The sequence below is a fragment of the Crinia signifera genome, chromosome 3 (genome assembly GCF_055691185.1).
Source record: "Crinia signifera chromosome 3, ASM5569118v1, whole genome shotgun sequence".
NCBI lineage: Eukaryota > Metazoa > Chordata > Amphibia > Anura > Myobatrachidae > Crinia > Crinia signifera.
In genome coordinates, this window is record NC_139219.1 from 192,763,865 (window position 1) to 192,788,485 (window position 24,621).

Genomic DNA, 24,621 nt, shown 5'->3' on the forward strand with positions numbered 1-24,621 from the left:
ACAGTTGTTTGACAATAAATGGCTTCACCCAACCACTAACCATGAGTGAAAGAAAAGTTTGTGAGTTATCATTCATATTCTCTGACAAATGTCCAGAAAAGCAAAAATTTTGCTAGGGTATGTAAACTTATGAGCACAACTGTAAATAAGCAATTGCAGTAGGCTTTCTGCATCATAGTTACACACCATCACATAGCTGAATAGCACGGAGAAAGGGGTTTCAAACACAAAACTTTTGATTACATTTTGAAAGGAAATAATATAAAATGAATAACGCAATATCCTATCCACACAATTCTTATTGTGATTCAAGAAAATGTTTATTTGAAAAATAATTTACAGTCATAGCACTTGCAGTTTCTCATCCAGAGTAAGGTAATATAGATGTTATTCAGCACAACTAAAAATCCACTCTCATCTATCAATGGAAAGGTGGGTTAGATAAAAAAAAAAATCTAAACATCAAAACCCAACAATTTTTAAATTTTAAATTTACAATAATGACATTAAGGATCTTCTACTAAGAATGTGCAAATATGTTGTGAGCAAATGACCAATAGACGTACACAATCACTGGTGTGATTTAGACTGACAGTTTATTGCTATGGCTTAAAGCACAGTTGCACTTTAGTAAATACATACCTTTCACAATACAAGAAAGTTCTACATGTGGTCCCTGTTTTACAAACAAGCATTTATTTATTTAAAAAACAAGAAGAATCTTTTGTGCCAACATGGCTCATATAAAAATATAATAATATGATCTGGATTAAATTCATAAAACATTGCACTAAAAAAAAAAAAAAAACTGAAAGAACAACGATTTTTCAAACTTTCCAAAACTTTGTTTTATTAGTAGCCACAAGTAACCAGTATTTGAAATTGCAAGATGGGAAGTATAAGTTAATGCCACATAAACATATGGTGACAGGATATCTTAATATAGACCTAAATCTATTACAAATACTAGGCGAACACAAAGTTGGAAGAAAGTGGAAGACCAGCTTGAATTAAGTGTGAGGGCGTATCCAATTATCTGGGATCATTGATCGCAGGTTACTGCTTCTGCGGGGGGCTTATTAACCGCAATAAGCAAACATGAGCCACGATTTATTGGGTGGGATTTTGCTTCACCTGCTTCAGACAGGCAATGCAAAATCTCCTATAAGTACTGCCATCTCAGGGCTGCGGCAGAAAAACTGCACAGGCTTTACTGAACCTGAGTTTTCGCACATAAAAAAAAAATAAAAAATGTAATTTAATAAAAAAATTTTAACAGGAGATCTAATTGAATACCCTGTAAAAAAAAAAAATAATATATCAGTGAGACATCAGGGGGAAAGAAAAAAAAATCCCATCTAATTGGATACTCCCAAACAAGTCATTCATTGCATCAAAAACGCTCATATAGAAATGTATCCATTAGTAATGCACTACTTCTAATTTCAGAAGCCCTGTGAGGGGACATGTGGAAATATCATGGCTGGCTCCAAATTCCACCATGCAGGACAGAATGATGGTAGACTGAACTATAGTTGTGCACCTTCTCTCTGGAACACAAATTCTTTTAGATTTCTGCCTCCTGTGGAGGAAAAACAGAATGATTAGCACCAAATATAAAACTGATCCATAGTAAAAACAAACTTCACTGTATGAATGAATTGATCTGTAGGTTTTATTAAACATAATTTCTCTGATTTTATTATAATAAATAGAAGCAAAGAAATGTAATTATTTATCAATAGTTTTCCTTTAATGTATAGCGCCAAGATTAGTTTGCACTATACAATTTGGGACAAAACTATCCAGAATAAAAAAAAGAAAAAAGTGGGTCCAGCTAGATATTTTACAATCTCTAAGGAAGTAGGTTCTACATGAGGATAAGTGCTATATATATTGCAAACTGTTTCTGCCAGACTGCAAAGCTAAAATGGTTCCTAGTGGGTGGTAGGATCCAGCCGCCCAGCAATGTTAGCCTGAGGGTTGTGTGAGTATAGGAGAACAGGAGAAAGTATGAGAGGGATTGTACATGAGAGCTTATGCAGATTATTGGCATGACCAGGAATAGGACAGATACTGTATGTGCATGGACACAAACTGAGGCTTCTGCATACAGCTGGTTACTCCATTTATCCTGAGGAGGTACAATGAATGAAGCACGTTAAGAAGAATAACGGAATGACTGCCCTAGGCATGTAGTGGGTTAAACATCCAAGGCTGTGTCCACCTAGGGAAGCATGTGACTCCGGTCCAATAAGGATGCAAGGGATGGCAGAGTTAGCTGGGATATTAGGAACAGGAAAAGGAGGAGCCTCTCTTGTGAAAATTTCCCTCCCTCCCCTTTTTTCTTAATGGTGGGTGTTTAATTGCGTTGGCTGATTTGTTGGAAAGAATGGCAGGTTAATTGATTTAGGGCTTCATTAAGTGATGATTCAGTGTACATGGTTTGGTTTTCAGTGTGCTCACCTTCATTGACTATAGGCCTTTGCTGGATCACCCGCTCGGGGACAGCGCAACCACCTGGATGGGTGTGCAATCAATGTTGTAGGTTGAGCGGATACCACTTGGTGTCAGGAAATATTTGATTAAGTACGTCAGTTGTGGTGTGTAGCTTAGAGGATTAGCCGTTCTTTCTTGGCCCCCATTAATTATAATATAATTAATTAGCTTAAAGTGCTTTAAATAAATTCAGCTAATACTTTCTGCCAATCCAAAGTCTCCGAGTCTTTATTTCAGGTTTAGATAAGTAAGTTTATTGAATGCTAAACTGTATACATGCAAAAGGTCACACATCAGATGCTAGAATGTTTAGGGACTTAAAGACACCTGACTGTCGGCAGACCCATCTTCTCTTTTCTTATCATTGAAAGTACTTCAACCGTTAAAAAAGGAACTATTACTATGTTAAAATAATGGAAAAAATAATTTGGTCTTCAATTTAGGGTGAGAAAAGCACTATCCAATGTTCTGCCAATTTAAACAAAAATCAGCAAAGCAATGGTGTTGAAAAGTTGATTGCACAGATGTGGAACTCACTCAGATCTGTATTTCCATGAAATTGGGCACATCGAGGTGGCAATGATGTAAGTGGATGGTACTAAAAAGAGAGACTTAAACTAAATAAGTGGGCAGATAAATGGAAAATGTGGTTCAATGTTCACAAATGTAAGGTCATGCATCTTGGGAGACATAGCCATAGTACTACCTACAATCTAAATGGAGTTGCATTAGGCGAATCAAAAATGTATTTTGTTGAAAACTGCCAGAGATTAGAATGTTAACAAGGTCGACTCTGCATTTGGGGGCTGCTGCCGAACACATCTGCATTCAACAGGTATGTACTGATATTTCGGCACACATTGAATTCCCCCTTATGTGGTGGTAAAGACCATACTAGAAAAAAAAAATAATAATAATAATAAATGGGCTCCTGGTTCTTATGCCGCCCATATCACAGAGTGATAAACTGCGCGTTTGAACTAGATGCAATCTAGTCCAAAAAGTATGTGAAGCACATACCTAATGTGCACGGGAGCATGCATCACATCACACCTGTCCGTCACACGGTGTATGGGCAGCATTAGAGCAGACTGTTACACTGCTTAAGGCACTGTAAAGTTAAAGGTTTTCCTTATTAGCTGAGCAGTGGAGGAACCATTTAAAATTTTGCAGTGGGTAGTTATAGTTATGGCTCCTGGCTGGCTGGCTGGCTCATATACAGTGTAGCAGGTTGCATCCTGTGTTAACCTATTGTACTTTTCAAAATGTATGTGTAAAACAATAAATATGAACTGAAAGCATGATACTGTACCTTTGCTGTCGGCTTTGGCTTTATCCGTAAAAATGAACACACTGAATTACTTTCCTTGGCTTCAAAAAAATCATTATAATCCTGTTGAAAAACACAACACATGTAAGAATGAGCAAATACAAAATATACTTTAGAATATCATGTAAACTGTATATAATCCAGCTGTCCAAGCCCTCTGGCATATTGGGTGGTTCTCTTCTGGCATGACTAGTGCCTGTGAGTAAATCTAACCAGTTTGTAAGACACAATGGGGCCGATGTATTATAGCAGTGCTTATCGCGCAGCTATAATACTTTCTGCTTTGCATCATTAACGAGACGAAGCAGGAAGGGACATCGACAAGATGTATTAACTTCTTGTCTGCCGAAGCGGAGGAGCGCTAACTCCCCCCTCCGGCGATGTCCCCTCCTGCAGATAGCGCATCAGTTTACACTGATGCGCTGTCTCCTGTCCCGGCCGGCTGCACTGGGCATGCGTGGGATCTCGCTGCTCATGCGAGATCCCCAGCGCAGCCCAGACCTAACAGCAGGGACAGCGCTGTCCCTGCTGTTTAGATAGGGCTTCGCCAGCCTGATACTGGCAAAGCCAAAACCAGCAGCGGGCGGAACGGTCAGCGATGCTGACCGTTCATACATTCGGCCTGCTATCATTTAGATAGCAGTGCCGATATGGACAGGGGCGCATAGCGCCCCTGTCCTTTACCGCATCTCGGCTCCTTCATACATGGGGGAGAAGCGGTATCAGTGCACATAACGTGCGCTGATACCCCTTCTCCCCCATAACGCCCAGTCATACATCTGCCCCAATGTCTTCATAAAGCACATGGCTGAATATTAACATGCAACAGGCCCATGGCATAGCATGGGATTGAGAATATACTACTGCGATCAATATTGGGAATGGTAGAAAATGCATAAATACTAGATTTACTCTTTGCCATAAGAGTACACCAAAACCTAAAATAAAATAGAGATCTAATGCTGGGGATAATTAGCAAATATTTATACCCAGTGATGTCAGGAATGACGGGACCCGGCATGGGTGCAAGCTTAGTCAAGTGCAATGACGGGGGAAGCTTGGCTCTCACTAGCGATATCCTCAGTCATCCTGCATACACAGAAGACGGAGGACATCGCCAACAACCCGCAGCAGCACACATCATTAATTATATAGGGGTAGAATTATTAATATTACTTTAGCGTTCCTTAAGGGCGCAGGTTCGCTTCACCACTTTATCGTGGTGAAGAGAACCTGCCTTTCGCCCGTATTTATTATTGGGTGGCCGCACGTTATGGGAGTGCGTTATCCCCTCCTGCCGGGGATATGCTCCCTCCCATAACGAATGACGCGTTGGCGTCCGGCGGCGTCTTCTGCGCATGCGCCGGATACCTTGGTCTCGCGTTGTGTATCCGGCACATGGGCAGTTTTCCGCTTGCTGATCTCCGGCGTCTGCAAATTCAAACTGCGCATGCGCCAGGTAATGTTCGCCAGGGATGCTGTGTACCCGGCGCATGCGCAGTTTGAATTTGCAGACGCCGGAGACAAGCAAACGGCGAAGAAGACAGCAGGAGAGCCCTGCAGCGCCAGATAATTCTGGCGATATGCACTTAAGTAAAACAGAGGAGCGAGTGGCCATCCATCTATTTAATAAATAAGGTATTAGCCCGGAGCTCTGCAGCAGCTAACGCTTATACGTTAACCCTCCTGCCCCGCCGCTGTTAAAGTACTCGCACAGCGGGTATGATAACTGAGGGGAAGCGCTATCCCCTGCTTTAGCGCACGGGGATAGTGCATATACCCCATAGCGCACCATCATAGATCTACACCTTATTGTGTAAACACTGAACGATATTCAAGAAAATATAGTGAACAATATTGATAGTTTAAAACATTTTTTTTGTTTTTATAAACTTGGCTAGTGTGTATGCACCTTACAAAAAACCTATGCACGCAATGTCTGACTAAGCATTACAGTTAGGAACTCACTTTGTGTATGTATTATCTTTTGGCTTGTCCTCATCTTTTCTCCTCTACTGAGTGTTTGTTTTGTGTATATGGCCTGTGCATCCCTGTGTGTCTTTATACTTTCTTCTCTATACAATACTGGTGAAGAAGGTGTGACTAGTTTTCTAAGGAGTATATGAATAATCATGAGGCAGGTGATATGGGATAAAAGTGTTTATCCCACAGCTGGGTGCAACTATCACAAAATGCAAAAAAAATTCAAATATAACGCTTCCATTAGCCTTATGTTCATGTCATCCATCAATATTTCAGATCTGGAGGAGGCTGCATCCTGCTGTGAGCTAAGTGATAATGTGGCTCTGCAATCAGGAAGGCAGCCTGAGCTGCTAGGAATAAAATAAGGAATACCATTAGCCATGCTTACAGGTTGGTGAGTCAGCCATCTGTCGGCAGTGCATGTAGAGGACCTGTACCTGGCATCTCCAATTACTACCATAGAACATTGAGAACCACCAGGCTGGCACGCTAAATACATTCTTCTGAAGTGCAGCTAGCAAAATTACAGCTATTCTGTTCTATACCAATTCTACAAAAATAATGCTGAAGAGCATTGGCATTATGGGAACACTCTAATATGCATGGTCCCCATCATATTAGCATGCACATCTTTAAACAATCAAGTAACAGTTGAAATCCTCATATATGGTACAGCAGAGTCTAGACTTGGATGGTCAAGCAAGGAGAACAGAGGGAAGTTTAAGTGATGACACAATATTGTCATAATGGCCTCCAATCTCAACTGCACACTAGACAGAAACAGGGCTGTGTGTTTACACAAAGCAAAATAATCAATCACATCTTATGCAAATAATCATTCAGATCTTATGCAAAGGATCAGATCAGTGGTGTAATGTGATGTGGGCAAATCTTATTTTATGGGGGAAAAAAAAGGAAGATGATGATCTTAGAGCAGACCAGGCCAGGCCAGGCCACTGCATTATAGTAAAGCTGTGCAATGTGCACTTTACTCCTTCCAAGTACTAGTACCTGTATTGTGGAATGTATTATTAGAACAATAGTGTAACCACGTGACAGCTGTTTGCAGGGCGGGTATCAGAACTCCTTTGCATCTTATAATTAAGAGAAGCCACCATTAGAACCACACCTTACTGCATATTTTCAGCTCACACTGCACAATATTTGCCAGGAACAAACCGCTCTTCAAATAATTTCATGTAAAGAACAGAGGAGGCAATCATAGTGTATGTTGTAGTAATAAGCTATGGAATGTAGACCTGTACACACTCCATACAATGCAAATACTTCTATATACCTGCATTAGTGAAGTGTTAGTACAGTAACAAAAATAATATGTCAAATAGGGGCAAGTTTTTAATCTGCGGTTAATAACAGAGCTACTGTATATATGGTAGTTCCAAGTGAGTGTTCTGCTATTTCATTTTCACACATAAGAGCATCTTATTACCAATATTTATTTAAATAGATGCCGTGACTAGGCACCTCTGGTCATATACTAAGAGGTGTAGGTAGGATTCCCTGCAATCACCTCTGTACTAATGCTTGCTCAGTGGGGTTAAGGAACTAAAAGGTCTTTCAAAACATGTAATAATGCTTGTGTCCTGCTGTAGATGCCATTTGAGTTTATATAACTGACTGCATGCATAGAGACTGCTGCATGTGAATGACCTTCTCTCTCACACACCCTTTATTTGCCAGCTTTGTATTACCGGTATATGCAGCCATGTCAACAATAACAACACTATTCCTGTTAGCCTAGGTCAGGTTCATGCTGCATGAAACCAACTTTTATGGAGTTGAAAAACTGGATGCTTAATGGATTTAATCCTAAGTACAATAAATACATAGAGTTGGGCTCTGGTTGTAGCTGCATAATAGGATTTGCACCAGCAACTGAAAGCCTGGAGGTAATTAACCATATACAGTCCTAACACTCTCTAGCGGTATGAAGGAAGGAAGTGACTTTGTCTTGTGGTTAATAAAGTTTATAACCGAAATTTCAACCTAACCGCCTTGTTTGGAGGGGTGACCAGGCCTGGTAACAGGGGGCGGGTGTCAAAATAATGCAGCCAGTATTTACCCTGCACAGAAACAAAATAACTCACACAAATCTAGCTCTCTCTGCACATGTTACATCTGCCCCACCTGCAGTGCACATGGTTTTGCCCATTTTGAGAACAAATTTGTACTGCGATCAGATCTGAATAAGGGCCTTGATCTGCTCGCCTTTAAATACTTTACTACTACTTTTAATTAAACGGCACAGGAGCAAAGCAAAGGTCAGTGAGTGCAGGATGTTTACACACGCTAGGTCACAAAAGTTTGATAATGGTTTTTTGCTGTATTTGGGTAGCTCACAATATAGATGCTTTCATTTTTAAAGAAATGTAAAGACTTCAGATAATGTGGGAGTGCTCACACCAACTGGGATTAGTAAAACATTTCTAGACCTCACAGTCCCTTATCTGTGATGTACACATTGTACAGGAAACTTATCCAATATTTACATGTTTAGCTTCTCAGTGAAGATGAATATATTGTGACAACTGATATGTATTTTTTCAAGTAAAATAAATATGCAAACACTTCAATGCCATAACCCATCATTAGAGGGTCTTCTAGACTACTATTATTTTTCAGGACAGTCATTCATACATGGAAATGCCTGTCCTGACACCTGCCTTGGACGATGAGCTGCAGTAAGTGTGACAGGTGTTTCTTAAGGAGGTGAGGAATAAATTCTGAAAGGCCTATAAACCAAAAGGAATATTTAAATAGCTCTAATACCACAATAAAACATGCTCAATACAAATCTAGATCACCATTTAGTAATGCAATTTGCATGGTCTGTGAACTTCTCAAACTCATAACGCCATAGCTGAAAGGTAGAGATCAATCCTGGGAGAAAAACCTCTCTCTTTGCGATGAGAAGTTCAAACTTCTAACACAGCCACAAGTCCCTCCACAGCCAACAATGCGTCTCAATAGTTTTCCATGGGCTTGACATCTATCTTTCTTGATATTTGATATCTTTTTTGGCCTTTGATATTTATAAAATGCCCTATACAATACTAAAATACTCCTTTGTTTGTTTTGGTGGGGTCTGTTTTAATCTGTTATAGTCCATTGTCTGTTGGGACCAGAAAAAAGGTACAGAGTTCATACTATTAAAACATTTCATTTGTTTTTATTTTACGCCCCCCACTTGTTTGCACTTTTAGGAATGGTTTATTTAGGTTTTGGAAGTAATCAAGATGTTCAAAGATTCTGTGAAGGATTCTTGGCTACAAGAGCAATACATAAACATCCTGTGGACTATACTTTTTAAACAACAAGGATATATAACTTATAAGGATTTAAGGTTGATACATTTATCCCAATTGGGAGCGCTTATTCGCTCTTTTTCCTATATACCCTCATTACCCAAAGAGGTCAACTTCATGGTGTGATACAAATGCAGGAACTCTACCCAATGAATGGGTCCCAGGTGGCATTTTTAGAGCACTTATTATTGGTCTCCATAGACTAATTTAGTAGAAGTATTATTTTTAACTAGGTTAAAATATTGACATCACACTGCTTTTAACTATTCAATTAGCTGTGGTAATTAACTGCAGGTTAATTGGTCTGCCTGTGCTATTCAATTACAGCTCACAGGGGAGAAAATCGAGCTGAAATTCTCTGAAGAAGAGAAGCCAAGTGGGGGCCAGATTCTCTAAGCTTCAAAAGTGATAAAATGGAGAGTGATAAACAGCTAGCCAATCAGCTCCTGCCTGCCATGTCACAGACTGTTTGAAAAATGTCAGACAGGAGCTGATTGGCTGGCTGTTTATCACTCTTCATTTTATCACTTTTGAAGCTTAGTGCATCTGGCCCTGGATATTTACTTTGAATACATGCAAACCGGAATGGCCTGAATGTCAGATAAGCCATGAACATATTTGGATGAACACAGTCTGGAGCCACCATATCGGGACTCATTTGCATTAACAGCTATTTATCTATCGAGGTCCACAATTAACTCCTATATATATTCTTAGGCCCATGGAGTAATATAAATAGAAGGTATTGGACATCGGATAGCCAAGCTATAAAGTGGCCACACATAGTCTATAGACTTTTTAGCCCCCAGCTTTCTGTATATCCCAATAGCTGACATTTTTGTGCTGCCCTAATGCCAGCTAATCCTGGGCTATTGTGTGCCCAGTGCTACCATAAATGTAACCTTTTACTTGAAGTAATTTATGTGATGTTTAATTCCCTCCTCTAATCTATATATTATTTAATGTATCACCCATCAGGGTGCTTGTACAATTAAAAATCGAATCGCATCCCATGCCACTATATTGCATGCGATGCGATTGCATAAGATGCACTTCGATCAAAATCAGGGGCGCCGTGCTCTGAAACAAGTACCGTTTTTAACACTTGATATTTGTCGCATTCATTGCAGACATCATCATCATGTCACTTGTACTATGTCACCCCGCAGCAGTTTGTTCCCCTCTCCCGGCTCAGTTGATTACACCAACTTCGGATTGCTAGGAAACCAGGACGCCCACGATCGGGTTCTCCCCCTCCAATCCCATCTATCCTAATTTGTCCAGCACTGGGGTATTCACAATTTTTGTTTACTACCACCCTTTTCCCTGCACAGTAAATTAATTGCTTATAATAGAAGCCGTCCCTATGTCATGTTACACTTTGTCTTATACTGAAGGGTTGGTAGTTTTGGTTTTCTAAAATGGTGTCTGACAGGTGAAAAGGGTTTACATTTTGCTTTTAAAAACTTCAGTTTTTTGTTATTTGAAGCAGGGCAAGCAATATGGTTAAACAAACAGACAGACAGACTCCTTTAAAAAAAAAAAGAAAAAAAAAAAGGGGTGGGTAGGATTTTAAGGGAGTGGTCTGCATTTTTGTGTCAACCTTTTAGACTGTTAAGCTAATGACTGTGTCCCCCTAGTGCAGGGCTGGGCAATTGCGGCCCTCCAGATGTTGAGGAACTACACATCCCAGGATGCTTTGCATTAGTTTTGCTATGTGGCCATGCTGAAACTGATGCAAGGCATGCTGGGATGTGTAGTTCCTCAACATCTGGAGGGCCGCAATTGCCCAGCCCTGCCCTGCCCTAGTGCCTGTTGACCATATAGGGTGGACCTAGTGATGTTCAACCTAATATAGGTCAACCCAATTTTACCCATTAAAAAAAAAAAAGTGATCTACAATCGCTTAAACAACCTTGGTACTATTTTGTAGCTTGGATAGTTTACAGAAAATAAGAGAGTACAAAGACTCACCCCACAGTAGGTTTCATCATTAAATATCTGAGGTGGTAGAGGATTGCCACGTTCAGGCCACTTGTCTTTGGGAATGTTTCTGTACATCCACTGCCTCTGCTCCTCTGACATGGTGATATCCACCATTTCCCAATCAATACTGTGGGATTCCAGATACTGCATCACATCCTGCTGCTGCTTCTTTATCTGCGAGAGTAAAAACAGAGCAATGGATCAGTAACAGCTTAAAGGAAACGGTAAATTATGGTACTTGCAAGGTTTGGTTAGCCCCGGCATATATTTGCATAATTTGGGAATTAGACTGCTAAAATTATATACAAGACCATCTAATTTATTTCATTATCTTTACTTAGTGTTTTCTTTAAAAAACGGTTATCCCCCGATATGCAACAAAAAGTCTTTCAATGGAGAAGTTAGATTTTTCTAGTGGTGCTTAACTGTACAATAATGCTGCAGACATAATGTTTTGATTAGAGTGAAAAAAAGTGCATTTTTTTGTTGGTTAAAAAAAAAAAAATTTATGTGATGTGCACATTAGGGGTCTAATTCTGACTGGGTCGCAAAGCACATTTTTTCTCAAATGTACAAAAAAAAAAAACATGTTGCGCAGCAGGTGGGGCAGACGTAGCAGGTGCAGAGAGTTAGCTTTGGGGGGGGGGGGGGGGGGAGTTATTTTGTTTCTGTGCAGGGGAAACACGGGTGGCTTTATTTTTACAGTTTAGATTTCAGTTTTAACACACCCTGTCCAATGGTACAGACAAATTACCCCCTAATTTCTCTGCATTACAAATTATACTTACACAGATTGTGCAGAAAGTATTTTTAGATGAAACCAATAGGCTCTTACATTTTCAAGCTCTTATTTCTTTTATTTTATTTTTTTTAAATACAAACTGAAAATGCTGCTTATGTATGCTCAAAGTTTACATAGATCAGGGGTCTTCAACCTTTAAGACAGCGTGGGCCACCTAATAAAATCCAGTGAAGCCCGAGGGCCACTATACTCTACTGCGGTATTTCGAACAGCCTCATAGAATCACAGCTCCCCTATAATGTCAGCACAGTCCTTCATAGATAGTTTGCACAGCCGCCCATACTCAGCACATAACCCCCCCCACACACACACACACACACACATAGCCCAATAGTTATCAGCAGCCAATTTGTGTTCCAGTGCAAACAGTAAAATATGTGCCCCCCCATATATAATTTGATATTGAATAAATTGCACGCGCCTTAGGCGCGCTCCCAAAAAGGGATGTGGCCTAATTATAAGGAGAGTGAACTAGCAGGAAAACAATTACCTGACACCTCTTTGCAACCTGCTTGACCAGACATTGGTTACCGCAGGAATGGTCGTTGTCCTCACACGCTTAAGTTGCCTGAAGACTGCACAGTGACATATAAACATGAAGGCCCACACAGTGACCTAGTACGCCTCACAGATCGAACCCAAACAATGAAAGGCTACTTAAATCAATATACACTGTTACACTGTTTATCCATAATACACATTACACATTATGCAGCACACCGTGATGCCCATTACACATTAATCCACACAAAAATTATGCCCATTGCACATTATGCCCCACACTGATGCCCATTATGCCACAGACCATAATGCCAGCAGTACTCCTGCTTATACATATGATGCCCCAGCAGTGCCCCTCACCTAATGCCCCAGCAGTGCCCCTCACACAATGCCCCAGCAGTGCCCCTCACACACAATGCCCCAGCAGTGCCCCTCACACACAATGCCCCCAGTAATGCCCCACACACAATGCCCCCAGTAATGCCGGCAGCATTGCCAGGTCCCCTGCTCCCGCCAGCTGTACCTCCTCATCCTGCAGCTTTGCCGGGTCAACTGCTTCCACCATCCATGCCTCCTCCTGCCGTTTCGCCAGATCCCCTCCGCCAGCTGTGCCTCCTCCTCCTGCAGTTCCAGTACCGGGACCCCTGCTCCCGCCAGCTGCGTCTCCTCCTCCCGCAGCTTCGCCGGGTCCCAACTCCCCAGCTCGTGACCAGACGTGCCTCCTCCTCCCTCAGCCGCGCTGGATCCACTCCTCTGCCCTGCCTGCAGCCAATGGAAATCGGGTAGGAGGCACCCGGGGGGACTCCATTACGCTGCCTCCCTCGGCAGCGTTTTCTTTTACTTAAAAAAATAATAATCCTGTGCATGGCTGGCTGGCGGGCAGGGGGCCACTGAGATCAGCTCCGCGGGCCACTCGTGGCCCGCGGGCCATGGGTTGAAGACCCCTGACATAGATGAAAGATTTGCACTTAAGGTATCTTTTATGGATAAAAAGTCCCTCTAATTCAGAAAATATTGATCATGTTTATAGCCAACAATATCCCAACACTGGAGTATGGGGATGGCAACTTTATGTTGTGGGAATACTTGTTTCCTCAGATGGGACTGAGGATTTTGTTAAAATTGAAGGACTGTTGAAGGCTGCAAAATACAGATAGATACTGAAAGACAGCCTGATATAGTCTGGTAAAAATACCAAGTCTAATAATCCATTACCCATGGTACTTTACAGAGGAGAAATTAAAACATAATTATCACTAGTGATGATATGTAATGACGTATATGGGCCCCCGAGATAGTGGTGCCTCCAGACAGGGGGTGTGGCGCGTGGCTCCTGTCTGCCTATGTGGAACACCCAGTATGGATGCACTAATCTCTGTGGCAAGGTGAACTAAACTACAGACTGTATCATACAGTGAGGAGGGGACGGGATGTGTGTGGGGAGAACAGTGTGCATGAGGTCTGCTATGGAGTAAGTTAGCTGTGTGTATTTATATTCTGTATACACCAATATTGGCCTTATTCTAGAAAATGGAAAAAGGTGTGTGGTGTGCAAATCAACAGCGGCTGGCACAGGGCGGTCAGGCCCTAAGGTACAGTATATGAATAAAAAAGAATTGTGCCTGCGCTGGCTGCTTCCAAATAATTGTATCAGACGTTTCTCAAAAAATTAAACAATTTATTAAAAAACATTCACATAAATAAAATCACACTGAATATGTAATGACTTGGAGTCCTTTTTAGGGGTATTATATCACTGGGATAGCGATTGTGCAAGTACTAGCTGAGAATGATAAAGTGCTGTAAGATTTATATTACCATCCTGGTCGGTCTGGAAGATATTCGTATACCAGAATTGGGATCACAGTCCTGAATTGGGTCCTATGACGGGCGGGGGTTTGGCACTCCCTTCAGATGGTAATGTCCTTTGGAAACTGGGATTAGGGATCATGCAGATATCCCAAAGTTGGAACTCCAGTTTTTTCCAGGGAGGACTTCTGTAGATGGTAGATGGCTGTGTCCCTTTATGCAGCAGCAGATTTCAAACGACCAAATTTTGGATGCGTCCCATTCAGGGGAATGTGGGGTCTCAGGCACCGGGTCTCAGCAGCACAATATGGGTGTATTAACAAGGCTCAACGCGTTTCCCCGGATGTGACCTCCGGCTTCTTCAGGAGCACATATACTTGCTCCTGAAGAAGCCGGAGGTCACATCCGGGGAAACGCGTTGAGCCTTGTTAATACACCCATATTGTGCTGCTGAGACCCGGTGCCTGAGACCCCACATTCCCCTGAATGGGACGCATCCAAAATTTGGTCGTTTGAAATCTGCTGCTGCATAAAGGGACACAGCCATCTACCATCTACAGAAGTCCTCCCTGGAAAAAACTGGAGTCCCAACTTTGGGATATCTGCATGATCCCTAATCCCAGTCTCCAAAGGACATTACCATCTGAAGGGAGTGCCAAACCCCCGCCCGTCATAGGGCCCAATTCAGGACTGTGATCCCAATTCTGGTATACGAATATCTTCCAGACCGACCAGGATGGTAATATAAATCTTACAGCACCTTATCATTCTCAGCTAGTACTTGCACAATCGCTATCCCAGTGATATAATACCCCTAAAAAGGACTCCAAGTCATTACATATTCAGTGTGATTTTATTTATGTGAATGTTTTTTAATAAATTGTTTAATTTTTTGAGAAACGTCTGATACAATTATTTGGAAGCAGCCAGCGCAGGCACAATTCTTTTTTATTCATTGGCCTTATTCTGTCTCTACATAAAGAATGCTAATAGAGCAAGAACTGATTAAATGGATTTAACTTACAGGCCTATACAGTGGCATCCACTGTGTTCCAGGAAGAGCAGGCATGACAAAAAACCCTGTCACTGTGGGGGTTCAGGAGATGAAGGATGCCCCTGGAGAACACCTTCGCTGCAGTGCTTCTTACTAAGGCACAGGATCCGGGTCCTGCACTCAATGGGGTTTATTCTAGTTCATTCTTTCTGACAAAATCCTTCTTAGATGGACAAAACCATGTGCACTGCAGGGGGGCAGATGTAACATGTGCAGAGATAATTAGATTTGGGTGAGTTATTTTGTTTCTGTGCAGGGTAAATACTGACTGCATGATTTTACACTTCAATATAGATCTCACTTTGAAGAAAAACCCCACCCAAATCTAATTCTCTCTGCACAAGTTACATCTGCCCCACCCGCAGTGCACATGGTTTTGTCCATCTAAGAAGGATTTTGTCAGAAAGAATGGACTAGAATAACCCCCAATGCTACAATGCAGCTACTGTCTCCTGTTACTGAGCAGGAGACAGCGCTGTGGTTTTACCCCTTGGCGGTTGACACCAAGGTGTGACCCACACCCCCCTGGTGACCCCTCTTTGCTAAAATAAAAAATTATATATACATACACTTTTTTTTTTTTTTTTTTTTTACAGTCACACCACATGCATAGGCTTTAGAATGCACAGTAAGGGTTTATGTGTGGTATGTAAACCAGTTTGTTTAGCATCCATTGGAGGGCCAGTCTTAAGTGAGGTGGAAAAATTCAATTCTTTCAGGTGTCTGCGCTTGTCACACCCAAAAGTGCCAGGTTTAGATGGGTAAAGTGGCTAAACCAGTCTAAACTACTGAAGATGACAAGGAAAATGTCACTTAGCTATTGTACAATAAAAAGTACACCTACACCTCTTTTCTGGAAACAACTTTACATCAGCCACTAAATACTATTTTGTGGGCATATACAGTCCTAATAAAATAAATCTATCCCATTTGGACACTATTTATGACATATGGTACCGTGGGGCAGATGTATTCAGCCTGGTCAAGTGATGATAAAGTGGAAGGTGATAACGACCAGTCAATCAACTCCTAACTGTCATTTTCCAAAACACATCTGGCTGGTGAGTTATCACTTTACACTTTATCAGGCTTAATACATCTGCCCCAATATGGGGCCTATTTATTAAACCTAAATATGTGGTGGAGCCTCAGAAACATGCATTTCCTGATCAACTGTCCATTTACCAAAAGTGGTTGCATAAGCTAAAGCAATCACTTTTCTGTTTATTAGTTGCAACACAGCCTTTTTAGACTTTGGGCCAGATGCAATGAGATTCAAAAGTGATAAAATGGAGAGTGATAAACAGCCCGCCAATCAGCTCCTACCTGCCATGTCACAGGCTGTGTTTGAAAAATGTTATGTAGTAGCTGATTTATTGTTTTTTTTATCACTTTCCATTTTATTACTTTAGAAGCTTAGTGCATCTGTCCCTTTGGCCATTATTCTGGTTCACTAACAAAGGCAAATTCCTTCTCAAATGGACAAAACCCATGTGCACTGCAGGTGGGGCAGATGTAACTTGTGCGGAGGGAATTAGATTTCTGTGAATTATTTTGTTTCTGTGCAGGGAAAATACCGACTGCTTTATTTTTACACTGCAATATAGATCTCACTTTGAAGTAAAACCCCACCCAAATTTAATTCTCTCTGCACAAGATACATTTGTGCCCCCTGCCGTGCACATGGTTTTGTCCATTTGTGAAGGAATTTGCCTTTGCGAGTGAACCAGAATAAGGGCCTTTGTCTCAGCAAGACTCTTTTGGTAAATTGCCCTTATAAAACATTTATTTCCCTACATCAGTGGTGTCAAACTCATGGCCCTCCAGCTGTTGTGGAACTACACATCCCAGCATGCCCTGCCACAGATTTATTTATAATGGATTGCTAAAGCTGTGGCAGAGCATGCTGAGACATGTAGTTCCATAACAGCTGGAGAGCCATGAGTTTGACACCACTGCCCTACATGAAACATACGCCCCATACACACTAGAGCCGTAGTCGCCAACTCGTCACTCGCAAGCTACAGGTAGCTCGACCACTCCGCCTGCTGGTCCGTCCCTTTCCGACTACTAGGGAGGACACCAGTGCTAGCGGTCATATATGACCTTTAGGGTCTGAAAGGGAGCACAGAGCTACAGTGTTACCCAGCAGTGACGGAAGCATTTAGAGCTGATGCAAAACGGAGAAAGGTGCAGCTTTTGGCAAAGCTGCTTCTTCTACCATGGGAACAAGCATTTACCCCCTGGCAACAAGCAGGTACATCTTTATATTAATTAGAAGCCTTACTATGGGACATAATGTGCGGCATATTGTTTCAGGGGAATTGCTGTGTGTGGCATATTGTGTCAGGGGCATTGCGGTGTGTGGCATAATGCATAAGGGACATTTTTTGGTTATTAGGCAGATTCTTTTTACCATTAACAATGCACGCTCTTGAGCACTGTTAACGACCAAAGATGTCTGCTGAACATGCAGGTCAATTTGGCCATATAGCCAAATGAACTCTTAAGGCCCCCATACACTACGCGATTTGGCCCCGATTACACCCAATTCTGGAGAAATCGGGTGAAATTGGCCAAATTGCGTAGGGTATGACATCTGATCTGATCCGATGCGCAGCCCAGTGCGCATCGGATCAGATCCAGATGTCGGACGGTCTTCATATAAGATTAATCACGTGCAGCCGTCTGGGGGAGCATCAGGAGCAGACTGGCAGTGGGGACCTGTCCGGGGAGCGGCAGGAGCAGGGAGTGGTCCGGGGAGCGGGACGAGATGTAGGGGCGCAGATGCTGAGCACTGAGCAGAGACCGGGGGCGAGGCGGGAGAATAGAAATAAATCCTATTCAAAAGACTGGGCGGCCGCTGGGAACTCAGCCAATCAGCGGCCGCCCGGTCTTTTGAATAGGATGGTTTCTATTCTACCGCTGCTCTGCGGTCCCCACGGCGAGCGGGAGAATAGAAACCATCCTATTCAAAAGACCGGGCGGCCGCTGATTGGCTGAGTTCCCAGCGGCCGCCCAGTCTTTTGAATAGGATTTATTTCTATTCTCCCGCCTCGCCCCCGGTCTCTGCTCAGTCAGCATCTGTGCCCCTACATCTTGTCCCGCTCCCCGGACCACTCCCTGCTCCTGCCGCTCCCCGGACAGGTCCCCACTGCCAGTCTGCTCCTGATGCTCCCCATGATTAATCTTATGTGCAAACCGTCCGACATCTGGATCTGATCCGATTAACAGGACCGCGCATCGGATCAGATCAGATGTCATACCCTACAGCAGACAGGGTCCCTTGTGTGCATGGGGCTTTACTGGGGTAGAAATGCAGATACTGCTGCCTGTGATAAATTCTGCCTGAGCAACCTGTGGCCATCCAACTGCACATCCCTGCCAGTTTCTCTGTTCGAGCATGCTTAAATTGTGGAAGGCCTTGCTGGGATTGTGTAGTTCCTCTGCAGCTGCAGGGCCACAGATATACTCTAGCACAGAGGTAGGCTGTCATACAACATGTGGTCCATATGATGACATGCCATACTGTAGTGATACCAATATACTTATATCCTGATGTGGGACAGACTGAATCATTAAACAGATACTTAAGCTATGTAGTATGTGCTGCTATAGAATACCCAATGCACATATTTAACAATAATACATTCAAATCTGGAATATGGCTTTTACATCACCATAAATTGCACCATAATATTTTTCACCCAGATGCAAAATTATGACAGCCATTTATAGATTAGCAAGAATCCACCCATATGAAGCAACAGTGATACAGTTTTCAAAATTACAACAGTAGAATCAGGAACTAATAAATGAAATCCTTAACAGATATGTGCGCTATCATAAAAATAGCATAACAAGAATAAGCATAATATCAAATACAAATCCACCACCTAAAGTTTGGTTGGTATTTCTAGCACTGTCTACTTTATCTCTATCTGTGGTTTACCATAGTTCATTACTGCTCGAGATAAGGTCATTGGGTTGACACCACCAGGTCATCATGCATGAAGGTTGACAAGGTCACTAGGTTGACACAAGCATTAGGTCGGCATGGGGAAGCCCTACCACCCACTAGGGTGTGGTGGGAGAATAAAATAGCATGCCCGAAGCATGGTAAGCGCAGCAAGCCACGCAAGGGGAACACAGTGCACTTTTTTAGTGTCCATGTCGACTGTGTCAACATTCGGGTCAAAGAAAAGTGAAAAACCCCATGTTGACCTTTCCCATGTCGACCTAATGCTTGTTGACCTAGCTGTTGTTGTCTATCCAATGATTCATACCCTACTGCTCAATGCATAACAAGTTATTGCACATCTATGGGGAGTTTCATTTAGCAAGTTCCCATACATATTAATGAGCACTGAATGGAGATCAGGAACATTTCCCTATACATTCAAAGACCAGTAATGACTATCCGGAATAAGGATATATACACAAATAAACTAATACTATGGACCTTTCTGGATAATCCAATAAATGGTTAGGATTGCCACTTGCAGCGCCACATTCCCGTGCTGTGTTATCCCTACACCAGGTAATACGGAGCTTCCCAGAACTGTTCTCATTAAAGTGTAGACAAGTCACTGCGCATATAGAAAATAAATACAACAGAGAATACGTATATGTAACAAAACGAATACATGATGGTGCAAGAGAAGCGTGCACTAGTCACCGTGGTGGAGCAGGAGGAAGATGCTGTGTACACCCTGGTCACCATCCTCACTCGCGGGATCGGTCAGGCAAGCTCAGCAGCGGCTCAGCGTCCCTTCAGCATGTGTGACAGCAGGGGGGGCAGCGAGTCCCCAGAGCGCTGGATCCCGTCTACGTACGTGATTACCGTGATACAATAACCCTGATTGCACACACGGTGTGGCACCAGGATCAGCAGGCAGGGGTGTGTGTGCGCGTCACTCTCACTCGTCTCACACTGCAGCCTCGCCTCAGCACTACACACAACACACACCGACCGAGGTACTAAACCTAAACTCCTCCCTCGGTCCCGCCCACATCCAGTCAGAGATTGCTGTAAATGCACACATACACCGCTTACAGCTATGGGGCTGCAGCAAGTCAAGAGGCGGATGTAATGTACTGCTGCCACCTTGTGTGTGAAGGCGGTATTACATCGGGTTATTTAGTCTGCTTGATTGCTGTTACATATTTATATAAAATAATATTTTTTGCGCATAGATTTTATCCTAATAAACAATTAGTATAATTAGTATAAATCATGTCCTATCTGCTGTTTTGTTAATTTCTAGGTTTTTAGTTCAGGCTGAGGAGGAAACCCAGACAGTAATCTCTAAAGCCAAATATAGATAGGCATTTACAAAACCTTTATGTCAGGGGTTCCCAAACTTTATTGAATCATGGCACCCCAGAGTATCAGAATTTTATAAGGCATCCCTGGCCAAAAGTATTTCACTGATAAAGTCAAAAAAATATTAAGTTAACTAAATTGTGTTTATATCTCATCCTAAGGGTCAGTTATGTGGTAATGAATAGTATTCACTTCTGTTTGTCCACAATTTGTTTATTACATTGGCCATAAATAACTTGAATTGGTCATAGACCACTAATCCAGGACACCTCTACAAGTCCTCCAAGACACCTCAGGGTGCCACGGCACACAGTTTGGGAACCACTGCTTTATGTGAATGTTAAGGGGCCTACACACGGGGTGTGCATCGCTCAATGTGTAGGGGCCAGAACGGTAGGGTAGCATACCTCCCAACTGTCACGATTACAGCGGGACAGTCCCGATTTTCGGGTCCTGTCCCGCTGTCCCACCCGCGGCAGGCATTGTCCCGCTGCGGGGGGGGGGGGGTGGCAGTTGGGAGACCCCCCAATCTAATAGAATAGACGCTGCGCGCATGCGCACAGCGTCTATTCTCGTAGGAAAATGAGGTTGCGGCTAATTAGCATAAGCCGCGCCCTCATTTGCATACACCCGCCCCCTTTTCGGACGCTCCCTATTTCTTCAACAGAGAAGTTGGGAGGTATGGGGTAGCGCTTCGCTAGCGCCCAGCAATTGATATGCTGGATAAATCTGCTAAATTGCTGGTCAGGGCCAGTGTTCTCACTGCAGCAGCTGCTCTAGAGAGCTCCCCTGTTAGCTGGATACGGGAAGGAGTAGAATGGAAGTAATAGAGAATTCATGGTTACATAGTTACATAGTAGTTAAGGCTGAATAAAGACTTGTGTCCAACAAGTTTAACCTTCATTATTAGAGTAAAATTCCACCACCTTCGTGTCCTCACCACAAGCTTTTAAAATGAGGGATAATTCCTCCAAAGTCAGTTGCACATTCAATACATATATTAACAATTTTTTTTTTTATGAAACACAACATAAAATTGTACAACATCTGTTCATTATAGTTGGAGTAGACACTTGACTAATTCAAAACCCTACGGGTTTCATCTAAAAGACTTCATCAGGGGTGAACGAATGAACAGTGTGTTGGAGAATAAATGATTTATCGCAATGGGTCCCTTTTATAACGGATTCCTTGATGCGGTATATCTCCAATAAAATCAAATGGTGTTGTATACTTTGTATACTTTTTGTTTTGGTCTCAAGTGGATTCAAAACCAGGGCCCTTAAGGTGCGTACACACGGGGGAGATCTATTGCTCAGCAATATATTACTAGCAATATATTGCTGAGCAATATATTGCTCAGTTTCTCCTTTTCATCAGCGACCAGAGCTGGTCGCTGATGAAAGGGAACCTCTGCCGGCGGTGCCGGAGTTATAGTGTATACTTTATTATATGAGCAACATATTGCCCTATGTGTACCACTGCTAAATATGACACGCTGTTTTTTATCCTGTGTTAGTACAGGTCGAGTATCCCGTATCCGAATATCCGTTATCCGAATTATTCCGAAATACGGACATTCCAGAAAGTGAAAAAAAAATTTTTTTTTGCTAAAAACTCACTGGGGACATATGTAACAGCATCACTGGGGACATGATATGTAACTGGCACTATATATGTGCAAGACAATGATTGCTTGGCATCCAAATTCAGTGCTGAGATAGTACACACATTTTGTTTCACGTTTTGAAACCTTGTTTTTTGAACAATTAAAATATGTTTGTGTGTATTTTATGTGGTAATAAAATATATTTGTGTGTATATTATGTGTTTATACAGCATAAATGCAAGATACTTCAAAATACATCATTGAAATATTAAAATATTCCGAAATACGGAATAATCCGTTATCCAAAATTCTCCTGGTCCCGAGCATTTTGGATACGGGATACTCAACCTGTATTAGTTATCTTTGTTTGTTTATTGGCAGCATCACCTTGGTGACGGAATGCCTCCATGACGCTGCACGCCACAGGCCAGAGGACTCGTGCGCGATGATGTTATTGGTAGGCGCCGATGCCCGGACACGACGTGCTTCCGGGAGCCGTGGCTTGAGATCTGCTATTTATGGTATGTGTATGTAAGTTGATTTTAGCCTGATGACAATGCCGTGTAGGCATTGAAACGTTGCCAGCATCTACAATAAAGAAAGTTTTAACATTGCTTGGAGTGCTGTATCCACCTGTACCTGTATATATATATATATATATATATATATATATATATATATATATATATACACACACACACACAAAGGGCCGGTGCAAGGTTGCTCAGCACCCTAGGCAAATATTCCGCAATCCACCCCCCCCCCCCCCTTTCTCCCCTCCCTCCTCCCCCTATACCAAGCCTCTGGCCCATCATTCAGTCTAGGGTAATACCCCTTTAACTCCAGAAAATGCAGGGACTTACCTGGGAATACAGTCCAGAGATCATGCAGGGACATTACCAGGTTGGCCCCATTCACACCAGCCTAGTCCCTGCATTTTCTGGTGTGATGGGGGGAAGAGTTAGTGCAGGCGGTGGGAGGTGGGGTGAGTGGGATGATGCTGGAGTTGCTGGCCTGGGATTGGCCTGGTGCTCGGACTGCGAGTGGGATGCAGGGGTGGGGGTGCATGCTGCATCTGGTCATGGGTGGATAATCACAGGGGATGTGGGGAACTTGCAACAAAGATGCAAGTAAAGACTGATTAAATCTTTTTGGGGCACTCTTTTATTATCAATTAGTGTGTATGTTATAATTAAGAATTAACTTTTATTTAGTATGCCTTAAAATACAGCGTGCTTTCTAGCATAAGACCAATCTTTGTTTTAATCGATACAAATAAACAAAAAGACCAATCTTTGTTTTAAAAAATACAAATATACAAAAAACGTTTGCCCAGTTCGTACTGAATCAATGGATCATGTCTGTAATAGATTTAATGATCTTTAATATGGGTGGATAATGCATGCTGCCACCAGGAATTTCGGCTGGAGTGAAAGAAGGGTTATTAGTGGGTATGGTAGGAGATGATAAAAAGGGGATTTTTGTAAGAACTTACAGTTTGAATCCCTTTTTCTGAGTCCATCCTGGTCACACAGCTAACCATGGGATGTAGGAAGGTCCGCAGGAGCAAGGCACCTATGCTGAATTCTCCTGGTGACACAGCTATCCTTGGGACGTTCAAGAGCTGGTCCTTTGAGGGTGCGCTCAGGTTTGCAGTTCTCATCACTGCTCGCCCAAATTAAGCGTCCTCCAACGCAAACCCATGGAATCTGTAGAATTTGATAAAGGTATGAACGGAGGACCAGGTGGCAGCCCTGCATAACTGCTCCACTGTAGCCCCATGCACAGCCCAAGAGGAAGCAACCAACGTGGTGGTATGGGCATTAATCCTGGAGGGAATCAGTCTGCCTACCTTAGTGTAAGCAAAGGTAATTACCGACCTTAACCATCTAGCAATGGTCTGCTTAGAAGCAGGCCAACCTCTCTTATGTACGTCATATAGTACCAAAAGCAAATCAGTGTTGCAAATATCCCTTATCAACATAAATGCGCAAGGCGCAAACTAGGTCCAATTTTTCAACTTGTCCCTATTCCTGGCCCCCTCTGGAGGGCAAAACACCGGGAGCACAATCTCCTGGTTTAAATTAAAATTTGACACTACCTTAGGTAGAAACTTAGGCACTGTTCTAAGTACAGCCCTGTCATCATGGAAAACAAGAAATGGAGACTTTCAAGACAAGGCCCCCAATTCTGAACCTCACCTAGCCGTGGCTATTGCCAACAAAAAGGTACGTTTCCAAGTAACATATTTAAGATCAGCCAACCGATTAAGGCTCAAACGGAGGGTTTGTAGAACCGACAAAACCAGAGATAGATCCCAAGGCGCCACCGGCTGCCTATATGGAGGTTTAAGTCTCATAACTCCCTGCAAAAAAGTCTGTACATCTGGCAAAAGA

The 24,621-nt window shown here is 42.5% G+C and overlaps 1 protein-coding gene across 1 annotated transcript; it reads right to left on the reverse strand.

Moving 5' to 3' along the window:
- Positions 1 to 572: 572 nt before the first annotated feature.
- SH3BGRL2 (SH3 domain binding glutamate rich protein like 2) lies at positions 573 to 20,296 on the reverse strand. The gene is made up of 4 exons (XM_083177157.1): positions 19,969 to 20,296; positions 11,113 to 11,298; positions 3,812 to 3,892; positions 573 to 1,582 (listed from the first exon to the last, which is right to left on the reverse strand). Exons 1-4 carry the CDS (start codon positions 20,011 to 20,013, stop codon positions 1,568 to 1,570), a joined length of 327 nt encoding a protein of 108 aa, XP_083033283.1. The 5' UTR covers positions 20,014 to 20,296; the 3' UTR covers positions 573 to 1,567.
- Between the last annotated feature and the right edge of the window lie 4,325 nt (positions 20,297 to 24,621).